This window comes from Sinocyclocheilus rhinocerous, unplaced genomic scaffold (genome assembly GCF_001515625.1).
Source record: "Sinocyclocheilus rhinocerous isolate Xijiao unplaced genomic scaffold, SAMN03320098_v1.1 scaffold1402, whole genome shotgun sequence".
NCBI classification, from domain to species: Eukaryota; Metazoa; Chordata; class Actinopteri; order Cypriniformes; family Cyprinidae; genus Sinocyclocheilus; species Sinocyclocheilus rhinocerous.
The window spans coordinates 80084-95969 of record NW_015640486.1 but is presented as its reverse complement, the minus strand read 5'-3'; the positions used below and the strand labels follow the sequence as shown (position 1 = coordinate 95969).

The 15886-nt window shown below is 38.8% G+C and overlaps 2 protein-coding genes and 1 long non-coding RNA gene across 3 annotated transcripts in view; 1 reads left to right on the top strand and 2 right to left on the bottom strand.

Moving 5' to 3' along the window:
- LOC107753223 (ribosomal protein S6 kinase alpha-6-like) overlaps positions 1 to 3537 on the bottom strand; it is a 27746-nt gene extending 24209 nt beyond the window's left edge. Inside the window, exon 1 of the mRNA XM_016569346.1 lies at positions 3292 to 3537. Coding sequence (XP_016424832.1) covers positions 3292 to 3357 — 66 coding nt within the window. The 5' untranslated portion in view covers positions 3358 to 3537. The remainder of the gene's footprint in view (positions 1 to 3291) is intronic.
- Positions 3538 to 5057: 1520 nt separating this feature from the next.
- LOC107753229 (uncharacterized) lies at positions 5058 to 7366 on the bottom strand. Its single transcript, XR_001641444.1, has 3 exons — positions 7289 to 7366; positions 5614 to 5617; positions 5058 to 5078 (listed from the first exon to the last, which is right to left on the bottom strand). It is a non-coding gene; the product is annotated as an uncharacterized LOC107753229 (long non-coding RNA).
- Positions 7367 to 12796: 5430 nt separating this feature from the next.
- Positions 12797 to 15886, top strand: part of LOC107753222 (tudor domain-containing protein 6-like) — a 12574-nt gene continuing 9484 nt past the window's right edge. Inside the window, exons 1-3 of the mRNA XM_016569345.1 lie at positions 12797 to 12857; positions 13224 to 13375; positions 13459 to 13613. Of these exons, the coding sequence (XP_016424831.1) occupies positions 12797 to 12857; positions 13224 to 13375; positions 13459 to 13613 (368 nt within the window). The remainder of the gene's footprint in view (positions 12858 to 13223; positions 13376 to 13458; positions 13614 to 15886) is intronic.

Here is a 15886-nt window from a genome sequence, read left to right as displayed (position 1 = left end):
CTCACTGCTCTTGATTGAATAACTTTTGTAACTTTAATAAGGATTAATCTTTAATTTATACAGTCAAATATGCAATGCTGTTTTACATTTCATTATTTTATTCAATATATGTACCTGAAACTAATGTTAAACCTACCTAAAAAAACTGAAATCACTGTTTATTTTAGTTGTATTTTTACTCTATTGTATTTATTTGTGCTGTTGCTTGTAGCTAGATAGATTATTCTTATTTTATTTATTTTTATTTGACAGTATAGTTTTTGCCTAAACATAGCACATACCGAACCGTACCGAAACCGTAACTCTATAACCGTGATACAAACCGAACCGTGAGTAAGTTGAACCGTTCCACCCCTAATATATATATATATATATAAATGATGCATATATCCAATAATGCAATGTTAGAAAAAGAGAACCAGAAATCAAGAGAGCAAATGTCATTCCTTAATGAAAAAGTTTATTTCAGCTGAGCACCACACAGAATGTATGACCTGTGCTGGGAAAATGAGTCGCGATGAGCAAATCTTCTACTAAAACAAGTTATTTTTATGTTCACAATCTCCATTAAAAAAAGCCTTCAATGATATAGGATTTGTTGGAATCGGACAAAAAAAAAGAAAAAAAAAAAGGACTACACCCGTTTGTAGTCGATAGAGTCAGCAAAGTCAATTTTGAGAAAATTTTCTGAAGATCCCAACGCAAAACCACCAAGCAATGTTGCATCTTTTCCTCTACTTCTTTTCTTAATAACAATTACTATATTAACAATCACAATATAGATAGTTTTTTAATCTTTGCATTAGAACAAGGATGCAAATAAACAGTAGAACAAATATAAGAAATTCAATAGTGCATTACTTTTTTAATCTTACATCTAAAAGCATTCAACAAAAACAAATAGGCTAATAAAATGTAAAAATCAATTTAGTGTATTCATCACAAATAAACTGATTATTTATTAAAACTACAAAAGCAGTTCAATCAAGAGCAGCGAGTGATTCCCTCTTTTCTTTTACTGTCTGATTAACATTAATGCGACAGACAGCTGATATAGTAAGACTGTAATGTACAGTTAGAGTACATCATGCTATTCTGTGCAGTATTCTCGTCGCTTCATAACGTTACGGTTGAACCACTGATGGCAGATGGACTATTCTGACAAAGTCTTTCATACTTTTCTGGACCTTGACAGTGTAAGTTACTTACTTACTTACACAAGCCTCCTGGTTTTCATCCAAAATATCTTAAATTGTGTTCCGGAGACGAACGGAGCTTTTAGGGGTTTGGAACGACATGGGGGTAAAGTGATTAATGACAAGATTTTCATTTTGGGGTGGAGTAACCCTTTAACTGTTCCCTCCTGGTGGATCTCCATCTTTATTTGACCCTCTAACTCTAGCACACTCTATTCTAATTCTATTCTTTAAAAAAAAAAAAAAAAACTTGCCCCTTATAGACTTGCACTCTATTCATTTACTGCTTGTTTTCTTTAAAAAAAAAACAAAAAAAAAAACACTAGCTTCTCTAATCTTTTTGTATTCTATCGGTTTTCTTTTTATTTATTATACAATTTAAAAAAAACCTTGCTGCATGTACTGCGTTAGTCTAACTGAGACTTGTTATAGCACTTGCGTATCATTGCTCTTTTGTTGGTTTTGACTGCTTCTATTGTCCTCATGTGTAAGTCGCTTTGGATAAAAGCATCTGCTAAATGACTAAATGTAAATGTAATGTGTGCCACCCATTTCACCATAGATTTGTGATGCAAGGTGTTTATAAACCTGAAGAGCTCCTCGTGTGTTCGCCCAAAATATGAACTTGATGGTTTAACATTTAAAAATTAATAAATAGACATAAATATTAGTATTGTCATTTCATATTGAACAATATGATTTTTATTTTACAATACAATAATATCGAAAAGTTAACATTTCTCATTCTGTTTAATATGTTTATAAGAATAATAATAATAAAAGTCACATTTATGTATAAATCACAATTTTTGGGGCTGAATTTCACATCCTATATCATAACCATGACTATATATTACATCCCAACCCATAATAGTTATTGTAGCATGCTGAATAGTGATGCCGTTGAAATGCAATCACAGAAAAGCATTTTAAGATATCGGCATCAGTCATTAATAACATACTGATCGACCATTAGTCAGAAGAGAACATCAACCGCTTTACAGCAGACGCTGACCGATATTACCAGAACAAACACAGTAAAGCACAGTGTCTTCGAATAATAAAAAAAGCAACCCTATGTGTGGATAAATCATCCTGATAGCATTCTTCAGTGAGGAAGAGCAACACTAAAACCACTGAGAGCACACAACACTTACACACCTCCAGCAAAGTCCCACGAAGCTACATCTGATTAATAAAACACCTCTACATTTTAACTATTCGTAAAAATATAAACTTGCAGACTGATCTGCGTTACAGGAGCACTTATCTGAATTTCTATTCTAAATAAGGCCTAGCAGTTTTGTCGGGATCTTGTATCTTCGGTTTGTTATGATTTATTTTAGAGGCGTCTTTGTGGATTAATTGTGGTTTGGTTGTTGTGTGTGCTTTCTTGTGTTGTTTATATCTGAGCCCTTTTCCTAAGACAACTTTCAATCACTGGTTGATAGATAATAACGTTTTCTGAATCTTTGAATCTTGATTACAAACAAACGGGTATTTAACGTTAGTTAGGTAGAGAATGGACAACAGAAAGTGAGATCTGCAGACAGATGGACTGACGGATAAACAGCAGATGAAACTGTATCCGACATCTTTTGTCTGATTGCGAGCACAGATTGATGTTAACAGCTCAGTGTGATATCCATCAGTGAAGGCAGAGGAGACTCTGGGGCGTTATATAGCTACAGCTAACGTTAATTTACACTGACATTCGCATGCGCTTTGGTCATGACTCATGAGAAGAATCCGATCAACAAGCGCAGGCTAATCATCTTCATCTTCATCATGCTGTGTTTTACACACCTCAGACACACGACGTCACTGACTGGAGCACCGCTCGCGTTAGTGTTGTGAAGGATTGACCAGCAGCATCATTATCAGATGCTAACGGCTAATGCTAACGCTGTCCTCACGCCAGTCTCCACACTGCGTGCGCGCACCCGCGCCGCTCGCATCACCGAAATCTCCACACTGCGTGCGCGCACCCGCGCTGCTCGCATCACCGAAAACACACACAAAGCCGCCGGTAACGGCACTGAGAATCAGCCGAGGCCGGTGGATGCCGGTGGACGCGGTCATGTGTGCGACATACCTCGCTGCTGACGCTCTGCACCTCCATTTCGCGCGAGGACTCCAGCGCGGGGCCGAAGGACGTCATGCGGTCGAACTAGACGCGTGCTCCGCGAGGCATCTCCGCGTCGTGTGTGTCCGTTAAACGCGCGTGTGATCAGCTGACGCGAGCGATAGAACGCGCGGGCCGCTGCGCTGCGCTCCCGATCCGCTCAAATATGGCCGTCTCTGCGCGCGCCGGCTGAAGACGCCAGCGCTGACGTCACTGTGACGCAACCCGGCGGAGGATTTCCCACAACATCCGGACACTGAACACACGGAGCTCATGTGATTAAAGGATTAGTTCACACACAACGGGGAAAAAAATACTATGGAAGTCAATGGAGACCAAAAACTGTTTGGTTACCCACATTCTTCAAAATGTCTTCACAAGAAAGAAACTCATGCAGGTTTGGAACAATTTAAAGGGGTCATATGATGCGATTTCAATTGTTTCTTTCTCTTTGGAGTGTTTGGAGCTCTTGGTGCATAAAGAAGATCTGTAAAGTTGCAAAGACTAAAGTCTCAAATCCAAAGAGATATATAGCTGGCTAATCAGAGCACACCTCGCTTTTCAGACCGATTAGTTTTGTAAAAATCGACGCGTTTCAGAAGGCGGGGCATAGAGGAGAAACAATAATGTACAGTATGTGGAAAATAATGTGGTTTTTTTTACTTTAAACCGCATAAACACATTTCATTACACCAAATACACAAAATAATGTTCTTTTTAGCAGCATCATATGACCCCTTTAAGGGTGAGCAAATGATAGACAGAATTCTTGGGTTTTTGGGTGGACTATCCCTTTACATGCATGCATAAAAAATGTTATTGCACACACAGCACAAAATTGTGCTTTACCATATAATACTCCCAATGTAGTTGTGCGATCAGAAGTAATGGCAATTAAGATTTTTATGTCATCTACATTCAGGTGGCCCGAGACGATGGAATAGGCTCCAACATTCCCCTAACCCTACAAGAGAAAGCAGTTTATGAGAAGGAAGGCTGCTGTGTCCATATTAAACATTCAAACGTGTCAAGTATGACTCGCCATTTAGGCCAGTGAGCTGTTTTCTCATTTGACCAATTAAGCAGGTACAAGGTCTGGAGTTGATTATAAGTGTGTCATTTGCACTTGGAAGCTGTTGCTGTGAACCACATCATGCGGTCAAAGGATCTCTCCATACAAGTGAAACAGACGATTGTGAGGTTTCAGAAACAAAAGGTGTCCATATATATATTCATATATAATTTCAGAAATTACTGTGTGGTGAATTCTTCATCATTTGAATTGTGTGTGTGTGTGTGTGTGTGTTTAAGCTGTTTTCATTAAGCTGTTGTCTATCACTCTAAGTAGAATGTGATATGAACTTTTCACTGAAAATATAGTTGGGACATTTTCTGGTATTCAGAGCCTTTTTTGTGTAACAGGGTTAAAAATGTTACTTTGAATGTTATAACTTTCACCAAAATTACTGTGTTTTTGTTCATTTAATAATTGTTTGGAGACCTCTTGTGGCGATATTAAGTATTTGGGGTAATTTGCCTTGCCTGTGAAACCACACCCCCACCCCCAGCAGAGAAGTTTATCTGATGCTGAGAGGTGGTAGGTAAAATGTGCTCCCGCAAAATGAGTTTTCTTTGTAACTTGACACTACTTGATTTCACAAATAATATTAAGATTAACGGTTAATGATGTTGTGTAACAAGATGTTAAGTGACTGTGATTGTATTTGATGAACTTCGTGGAGTTTGGATGCAATTTGCTCAACATGTGCGTTGCATGGCTGACGCCATCTCTTTGAATCAAACACAGGGCAGACAAGTTTTTCTGTTTGCTCTTTTAGATGAATGTACATGTGTATAAATGCCCACTGTCGCCAGAGGATGCATTTCTCTCCTTGTTGTGTTACAGTAAACAACGCATGAAACGCAGTTCTCTGTGTCCATCTGTGATTTATGTGCTGTTGGAAGAGAAGCGTTACACTGGTGCCGTGACTCGTCGCATCGCGACGCAACGCAGATCGCCGTGTGGTTGCTGAATTTCGAAGAACGTCATACTTTCACCGCGGAATCAAGAAGACTGGACGAATAGTAGACTGGTTGGTCGTTCCTTTTACATTCTGGACAGTATTTCTTGAGTCAAGTGAAACATTTCATGAACTTTGGACTCAGTTTGAACTTTGGACTTAGTTTGAACTTTGGATTCAATTCGCCATGCTTTCGTGATTGAATTATATCCGTTTAGGCAAGTTCATGTCTAATTTTGCATTTTTGTAAGGATTTTTTTTTTCTTTCTACTTTACTTTATTTTTCTTTTTTTTCTATTATTTTTTACCCCCCCATCCATTTTGAAATAATGGCTGAGAAATTTCCTTCAGATTATGATGCTACTAGCCCATTTGTCCCTAGAGGGAGGGGTGTTTTACTTTCTGGGTTGAATAATAGTGGCATGACACGCAACGAGTCATTTTGTGGACGGATTGGCCATCTCCAGTCTACGAGTGATAGTGAAAGGGGTATAGGGCGTGGACATACCAGTTCTAGAGAAGATAGCGCAAAATAGCAATGTTCCTACTTCACAGAGTGCTGATTTTAGGCAAGGTGTTGAAGTGTCGATATGTGATGTTATTCTACTAAAACTCATTGCCTTAGAGAAAGACTTTGTTTCTCTTGTTTTTCCTCAGGGCACTCGCGGAATGCATGTCCACGCAGGGTGTCAGCTCGGCGCAATCAGAATGGGGGAAACTAATGGACCCGTATATGGTGGGGGGGATATACGGGTCTAGGTGATAACTCCCGTAAGACTGATGTTGGTGCTGGAGCTGCATTAACGGTGGACAAAGACTTCTGTGATTCAACCGAGAATGTTATTGTACAGAACACAAATACAGTATGCAAAAGTGATAGTTTGTTTTACATACCAGTTATCGTGGGGGATAAGTTGACTCTTAACGGCATGCTTGATAGTGGGTCAATGGCTTGCACAATGAGTGAGAAGGCAGAGGCCAACCTCCTCGATGCTGGTGTGTTGGCAAAAGAGAGCAAATCCAATTTCGATGTAGTTCTGATAGGCTGTGGCGGCAGCCGAGTAAAGCCTAAATCTGCTTATGATGTTGAAATGGAAGTGTATGGCTGTAAAGTCATTGTGCCTACTCTAGTTGTACAAGGCCAACTGGATGACCTTATAATAGGGACAAACGTAATCAAACATGTGATCCGTGAGTCTAAACGTTGTCCTGCATACTGGAAAGCATTGTCTTATCCATGTCTGAATACTGATCTAGAATCAGAACAATTTCTCTCCATGTTGGCAGGGGTGGAACGTTGGAAGGGTGGGGAAATCCCAGACAAGATCGGTACAGTCAGATGTGCTTCAGCAGTATGTCTGGAACCCGGCCGTGAATACCTGTTGTGGGGAAAGTTGGATAAGTTTTGTGCCATTTCCCCAGGCAGTACTGTGATAACTGAACCTACTACTTCAAGATCAGCCCCTAGACATGTGTTAGTAGCAAGACTTGTCACACCCTTGTGGGGTGATGGTTGGGTACCGCTGAAGCTCATTAACATGTCTCATCAACAAATTTTGTTGAGACGCAATGCAAAGATTGCTGATGTGTTTGCATGTGTGGCACTTGAGGATATGGAAGATGTTGTACCCATTAGTAATGATGTTCCTTTGTTGAGCTCTTCTCAGGTTGCTGACTCCACAACAGATTGCATTCGCTAGTAAATCGCTGTCTCGATCACAGAGAAACTATTCTGCTCATAGGTTAGAATTTCTGGCTTTAAAATGGGCAGTGAGTGACAAGTTTAGCCACTGGCTAAAAGGTAACAAGTTCACTGTCTGCACTGATAATAATCCACTGACCCATATAATGACAAAGCCGAAATTGGATTGTTGTGAGCAGCGATGGGTAGCTAAATTAGCCAGCTATGATTTCGACATTAAGTATGTCCCAGGCTCTCAGAATACATGTGCGTTGCATGGCTGACGCCATTTCTTTGAATCAAACACAGGTTTATCTCTCATTTCTGTTTGCTCTTTTAGATGAATGTACGGGAATTCAAATGCCCACTGTCGCCAGAGGATGTATTTCTCTCCTTGTTGTGTTACAGGTATGTTTATTTGTTTGAATCTTGACTGTTAAAACTGTTCTATTAAGACAGATGCGCGCTGTGTTGCGTTCTGGTGTTCGTTAAGAGCAGAGAAGTTTATCTGATGCTGAGAGGTGATGAATGTACATGTGTATAAATGCCCACTGTCGCCAGAGGATGTATTTCTCTCCTTGTTGTGTTACAGTAAACAATGCATGAAACGCAGTTCTCTGTGTCCATCTGTGATTTATGTGCTGTTGGAAGAGAAGCGTTACATTTGCAGTGTTGCTATTATGTACACAATACGCCAGGCATATGGTTCCACCAGGACACCAGAGGTGGCCCAAATCACCACTGTGCAATTATTTTTGAGTTTATTTTTAATTTTAGCTTGTATACACAAACATGTTTTGCCCATTAATAATGTAGTGAAATAAAATCTGCAAATTATAGAAGGTGATTAAACATGGTCTCCTGTCACTTCAAAATACAGAGCGCCTGATGTTAACAAAGCAAAGAACATGTTGGATGGAAAGAGGGACTTGTCAGGTGGCCCAAAGCGAAAATGTTACAAAAAAGTAGTGAAGGAGGGGTGGAAAGGATGAAAAGTTACTTTACAAACTCCGTATTTTAAAATCAGAATAAACAGAATATTGGTTGATTCCAGAGTACTTATACTAATGAGGACTAATGCTATTTTGCCCTCCCAGCCATGTAAAGAATGAGGTTTATCTAGATAGTGGTGTATATAAGACTGGTTAAAATTGCAGCTCTGCAATGATAAATTAGCTGTATGATTTGTGTTTGGAAGCATGTTGTTCAGCTGTGTTTGATAATTCCTTTATTTTTGTGCCTTTGGGAATGTCATTATTAAAAAATTAAATAAATAAATGAATGAATGAATGAACAAATAAATAAATAAAATAGGTAAGACAATTGTTAAATATGAAATTTTTGTGCTAGAGGGACGTTTTATTCCTGAATAAAAACAATTAATTTTCTGGTTTGTGAAACGCTTGCACGCTGTTTGCATGAACACAATATCTATTGAAATTGAGGATATGTTACGAATATATGATATTCTTGATACTGCACTGATCTATATGTTGTTAGGTTGACAAAAAGTTCAAAAAGTTATTTTTAGGCTGGTAAGTAGTGCTGGGCGGTATACCGGTTCATACCGAATACCGGTGTTTATTTTTGTTATGATATGAATTTTTAAAATACCGCAATACCGGTGTATGTCACTTAAACAACGTTGGGAACGCGACACTGTTTGAAAGGGGTCCCTTTTCACTGGTGCACTGTGGTGAGGGAACAGCTCCACAATATCCGCATTGACCGCCACAAATATCCACCGCCCCCTGCCATCAGCTCCCGCGTCTCACACACACATGAGCGTGACTTTAGCACTAGATTTAGCAACTTTCAGACCCTTTTAGCGGCTTTTTTCCATAGAATATTCATACTGACAAACCTAGCGACTTTTTTTGGATAAACCTTAGCTATGGTTCAGTTGGAAGATTTCGCCAGTGCTGCCCCGTGAACGCGAGGTCTGACTTTCCCGGAGAAGTGTCACCTCTCTCGGCGTCTGTTCTGTGCAGTGAGCGGCAGAGAAGCACCGCAGCCGACTCGTCAATAAATGAGTACAAAGCAGCGTTTCCTAGCACCGGTCGCGTACTGAGTGTTTGGGATTATAAATATGTGCATAGTTCGTCTGTTAATATCACATGCACTTTTTTGTTTGTTGTTTTTTTTAGTTAGTTACTCAGATGCAGGCAGTGCTGCTGCATGAGACAAAAAAGTAATATAGCCAAAACAACCGCATAGCCGCTCTTTAGTGTAGATGCATGTTGATTTTATCAGACGATGCCGCGATTATAAATGAGAGTGACTCCTGGTTAACATGTATTAAAAGGGGTCGTGTTTAGTCACTATTTAGTGTGGTATTTTTTTGACAATATTCACTCATCATGACAGTAAAATAGGGCATTCTAAGTCCATATACTGCAGTATTTCCTCTCAATCAGTAGAAAATATGGTTAACACCCGGTCATGCATGGGGAAAAAAAAATACTGTCATAATTTTAATTTTATGCATTTAGCAGACGCTTTTATCCAAAGCGACTTACAGTGCATTCAGACTATACATTTTTTACCAGAATGTGTATGTCATGTACCGTGAAACCAGTATAATTTTGAAAAATACCGTGATATAAATTTTTGGTCATACCGCCCAGCACTACTGGTAAGCCTCAGCAGTCTAACATTGCTTGTCATTGTCAAAATGATTGAGATGGCCAATCAAATCAAAGAAGGTGGGTTTTACTGTTCACAGAACCCCAATTAACTTGACTGGCTGAATTTCATCTTGCAACATCATACCTTGATGTATCCTACCTATTGTAATGAATTACAAAAGATAATCAGTATTAAACTGTTAAATAAATCACAGGAAGCACTGTGGACAGAGGACTGATCTCAGGGACACCCGGACTTGGACTTGAGACCACTGGAAGTGGAACCACAAGAGTCATGGTTGATGAATTCAATGTTCAACCAAGCTCCATACCTACCATATAGTATGTACAGAGTGAAAAGCAACAGTCCTAGTACTGAGCCTTGTGGTACTCCATAATGAACTTGTGAACGATATAATCAGGGGTGCACATAAGTGGTCCGCAGGTCCGCGTGCGTGATCAAAATAAGAAATGCGCTGTGTAAATTAGTTCAGAGCGCGCGTTTACGTACCTACATGGTTGACAGCTGTTAATTACCATTTTTGATCGACAAACTGTACTGTATACAATTTCTATTCAAACTGAAAGCATAAATGTAGACTACCCGCTAATGTTTTCAAAGCACAATGCAAAACTGTGACATTTCATTCACTGACGCTCTACAATCGGCAGCGCTAAACCCGGAAGCACATGGACTTACTTGCCGGCAACCCGCCAAAATAAAAGCTTGGTGATTTTAAGTTTGAAAAGGAAAAATTTTAATAATTCAAATAAAAAATAATAATTAAGGTTCAAATTAAAATAATAATAATAATAGCATTTTATTTTTAAGTTTACTATAAAATAATTGTATTTGTATTTAATACTCCCTTTTTATTTTAAAATAAAATAGTATTATCATACTTTATTATTTAGTTTATTATTTTATTTTTTAAAAACTAAATAAAGTGCAGTAATATTATGACTATTATTAATTTATTTTTTATTGTTATATTTGATGGGTCACACCATGTGCCGTGTGTGGACCAAACCAAATCTCCAGGTTCTCATAAGAGAACCAGGCTGAAAAACGTATGTGCACCCCTGGATATAATACCTTTTCATTTACTGCCACAAACTGATAATGGTCAGATAAATACGATTTGATTCCACTAATGTGATTCCACATAATGCCAACGTATGCCAGCCTGTTCAAAAGAAAGTTGTGGTTGATAGTGTCAAATGCAGCACTAAGATCCAGTAACAATAATACAAAGAGAGATACAACCATGATCGGACAATAAGAGCAGGTAATTTGTAACTCTGATGAGAGCCGTCTCAGTACTATGATACGGTCTAAATCCTGACTGCAAATCCTCGCAGATGCCATTTCTCTCTTAGAAGGAACATTGTTGTGAGGATGCTGCCTTTTCTAGTATCTTTGACAGAAAAGGGAGATTTGAAATGTTTCTGTACTAATTCTGTAGGATCAAGTTGTGGTTTACAAAACTTCCAAAAAAAGTTTAAAAATCCTCCATGTCTCAACTGCCTTGACGGAGATGCAAGAGGCGAAGTGCTGGGTTCATGGCTAGGGTCTAGTTTTTGTAACATACGTCCACTGAAGGCGAGTTAAAGATGAATCCATGTGCAGTTTCTTAACAAAACTTGATCAAAACAAACAAAATAAATGCTTGACTAGAACCATGAAATGGACTTAAACAAACATGAACTCACCTACAGTGGTTACATTCAACAAAGCTAACCATAAGACAATTGGAGCATGAGGGCTATATATATACATTTAGTCATTTTGCAGATGCTTTTATCCAAAGCGACTTACAATTGGGGAATACATAAAGCGATTCTTCTTAAAGAGGCAAACAGGAAGTGCTCATAATACCAAGTTTCAGAGAAAGAAATAAAGAGAAAGACTTTTTTTTTTTTTTAGTAAATTTAGGATGAAGTCAAGTAGTGTCGAAAGAGATGAGTTTTCAGCTGTCGCTTGAAAATTGTCAGGGATTCAGCATTCCGGATAGGGGTGGGAAGATCGTTCCACCAGCCAGGAACGGTGAACGAGAATGTTCTGGAAAGTGATTTTGAGCCTCTCTGTGATGGTACCACGAGGCGTCGCTCACTAGCGGATCTCAGACTTCTGGAGGGGATGTAGATTCGTAGTAGTGAGTGGAAGTAGGCGGGTGCTGAGCCTGTGGCTGTTCTATATGCAAGCATCAATGTCTTGAACTTGATGCGAGCCACAACCGGTAGCAGTGCAAGGAGATAAAGAGAGGTGTAACATGGGCTCTTTTGGGCTCGTTGAAGACCAGTTGTGCCGCTACATTCTGAATCATTTGTAGAGGTTTGATTGTGCTTGATGGAAGTCCAGCCAGAAGAGCCGGAAGACAAGAAGCTCAGTCTTTGCCAGGTTGAGCTGTAGGTGATGTTCTTTCATCCATGCCGAGATGTCCACCAGGCAGCCTGACACACAGAGACTAATGACCAACAATCAGAATGTGATACATAAAACAACTACAACAACAACAACAAAAAAACACATGGACAGGGGATGCACATGACAGGATCACATGACAAACAGTAAACATGATTATGACTACACTTCAAATAAAAGAAATGAAAACTTAAACATGATACAAATCCTAAAACCAAATGTGGCACAGGGGGGGCCTGAAACAGTATTAGAAATTATACAAATTAGACACACATTTTATAAGGTATAAAACTACAATTGATCTGTGCAGTGTATAAGGATTGACAGTCGAGCAGGTGCTGAAAGGTAACATAAGGAAACTGGTCCCACTTTATATTAGATGGCCTTAAAGGATTAGTTCACTTCCAGAATAAACATTTCCTGATAATTTACTCACCTCTATGGCATCCAATATGTTCATGTCTTTCTTTCTTCAGTCGAAAAGAAATTAAGGTTTTTGAGGAAAACGTTCCAGGATTTTTCTCCATATAATGACTTCAATGGGGATCAACAGGTTGAAGGTCCAAATTGCAGCTTCAAAGAGCTCTACACGATCCCTGCCGAGGAATAAGGGTCTTATCTACCGAAACGATCTGTCATTTTCAAAGAAAAATATACATTTCTGTACTTTTTATCCACAAATGCTCGTCTTGCACTAGTCGACTTTACTCATTACGTAGTCATGTTGGAAAGGTCACTCGTGACGCAGGCGGAAATACCGACCCACTGTTTACAAAGCCAACGTGCAAAGATTCCCCTTGTCCTTTGCACTTGACCACTTGAGCCACCCCGAGAAACCAATCATCCAACCTTGAGGGTTGTGGACTCGGTGGGGCTTTCTAGTCGAGCCCGACCCTCTCGGCGGCAGCTGGATACAGTCATCGCATGCCTATGTGCATTGGCTTGTTTAGTTTACACTCAAAGTAGATTGGCCTCTAGAAGCGAAAACCCAATTCGTTGGTCAATACTGACGTGACGTCGAGAGTGACCGACTGAAAGGGAACTGAATTTTCATTTTTAGGTGAGCAGTTCATTTGTAATTTTAGCAGTACCTCTGTTTAACTGTTTTCATGTCAGTGATGAAATGTTGATGATGATGATTATTTTAGGGTCCAGCAGCAGAGATTGCACAGACATTAAGGTGGAGGTCAGGAGGATTGACTATGGAGATGTTGTTTGCGTCTCTCTTTGGGATGTTAAGGAACTGTGTGGAGAAGCAGCATCCATACCTGTGCAAGCGCTGCAGGTCTCTCTGGTGAATGTGGGTGACTCTAGTAATATTACTGTAGGGTTTATTTATTTAGTTTTAATGCATTAAGCTGTATTTTAACTTGTGTGTTGTAGGTGAGGCCAGTGAATGGAGAAACATGGTCTTTTGAAGCGATCAGCTGGTTCAAGAGTAAAGTGCAGAACAAGACTCTTTATGCCAGGCTTTACCCAGAAGAAGGAGAAGTTTTGGTTGAACTCTTCATGGAGAAGGGAAAGATTGGTGCTATGAGGTAAGGACGACCCCATTCTCACTTAAATATTGTTCACAAGCATTACAGAAATATCTAAAGTGTGCTTTTTTGTTCAATTGGTATCCGACACTTGCTAATCCCACTTTAAAGGGGTCCTATTATGCTTTTTCACTTTTTGAATTTTAGTCTGCACAGCAAATCTGAAATCGGAAATTTAACAACAATAGAGTTAAATTTAACACTTTGTCAGTGTATATATGGATACCACCACATGAGTGTTAATGTAACACTTTCAAAAGTGTTGATATTACCAACACTAATATGGTGTTAAAATGTAACACTATTAGAGTTCAAAAACAACACTGCAAAAAGTAGTTGATATTACCAACACTAATAGGGTGTAAAAATGTAACACTATTAGAGTTCAATAACAACACTGCAGTAAGTGTTTAAAACTCCAAACGGTTGTAAAATGTTGAACTGTTAAAACAAAACCCTTCAAAGCCAAATTTCAACTGTTTATTTAACAACATAGCACATGCAGCTTCGGTGCTCATTAAAATTAACGATCAATTAATTGATTAATCATTAACCATAATAATGCTAGATGTGTCACATCAGTGGTACATCGTCAACGGCATGACAGGATGTGCAAATGACATTTAAAACGCAAATATCCTCACCCAAATAAAAAGTTTACTGTAAATAAAAGGCTAGGATTATAAAAATAATCAGTGAAGGATAACTTAATAGAACCATTTAATGATTAAATGTAATGGCTAATATACAAGGGTGCCCAACCTTGTTCCTGGACAGAGATGCAAACAGGTAAGGGGGAAAAAATGTGAGAACATTGCACGGATTAAGGGCATGCTCCACACAGAATTTATTTTAAAGATATTTATTTACATGCTGTTTTGTAGTTACTTTAAGGTTATTTTTATTACCTTGTATGTCCAAAACTGTTATTTTTAACAAAAAAACAAAAAAACAAAAAAAAAAATTAACTGAAAGGTGAGGAGTTTGCATCTATGCTGGAGATCTACCTTCCTACAGAATCGAACCAACTAATTAGGATCTGAAGGAGCACTTGATAATTACAGACGGGTGTGTTTGATCAGGGTTGGAACTGAACTCTGCAGGAAGGTAGATCTCCAGGACCAGGGTTGGGCACCGCTGGTTTAAATGGATAGATTCACCCAAAAATGAAAAACAGGTTGGGAATAATTGGAGGGTGAGTAAATGGCAGAAATTTTGGGTGAACTACCCCTTTAATTAAGTCCTTATATTGTCCTTCATACATCAAAAACTAGAATGGGAATGATCATGAATAGATGTAACTTTTAATTAAGCTGTTAATGCTTTCTACATAAATAAACCTCTCCTTCCTCACATCTCTGGCTGAAGCACCCTGTAACACCTCGTTGTCCATGCACGCTCTTTTAGATTCCATGCTAAAATACGGATTAAAGAAGTAGGGTTAATTTTATTTTATTTTTGGGTGAACAAATGTCTGAGGAAGAGCAAAAAGGCAGCCATTTAAACACACTTATGTACATTAAATTACTTTATTAATTTACTCACCAGATATACTTCAGCAACTCTCTTAAGCGAGGAAAAATGGCGTCTGGAAGATTTGCACCAGCAGAGACTGAGCTTCCCCTCGCTCGTTTGGGCGCGAAAATACGAATTAAAGGAAACGTTGATTTTTATTTTTTTTTTACAGACTGGTGGCTGTAACAGCGCACAAAATAGCCTTTACGGAGACAGAAATACCGTGTAACGTACATGTAAATGTTATGCTTTTAGGCACCATGCAGGAGAAAAAAAAAACTTGTCCAGGTCCAATAATGTTAAGTCCATGGCTATACAACTACTTAATGTCTGTGAAAGTGCAAAACGCGGCCATTTAAACACACTCATGTACATTAAATTACTTAAAATAACATTCTAATAGCGGTCAGTATTGACTAGAAGCCAAGAAATTACCGCTTAGTTCGGAGAACTAACTACACAAACAACCAATATTGAACCGCCAAAATTTACTACTGTCGCGGTATCTGGAATAATTCTACTAATACACGAAAAACAATTTCTAGACAGAAAGTCTAAAATAAGCACACATAAATAGATTTACTCACCAGATATACTTCAGCAACTCTCTTAAGCGAGGGAAAATGGCGCCTGGAAGAATTGCACCAGCAGAGACTGCGCTTCCCCTCGCTCGTTTGGGCGCTAAAATACGAATTAAAGGAAACGTTGATTTTTTTTTTTTAACAGACTGGTGGCTGTAACAGCGCACAAAATAGCCT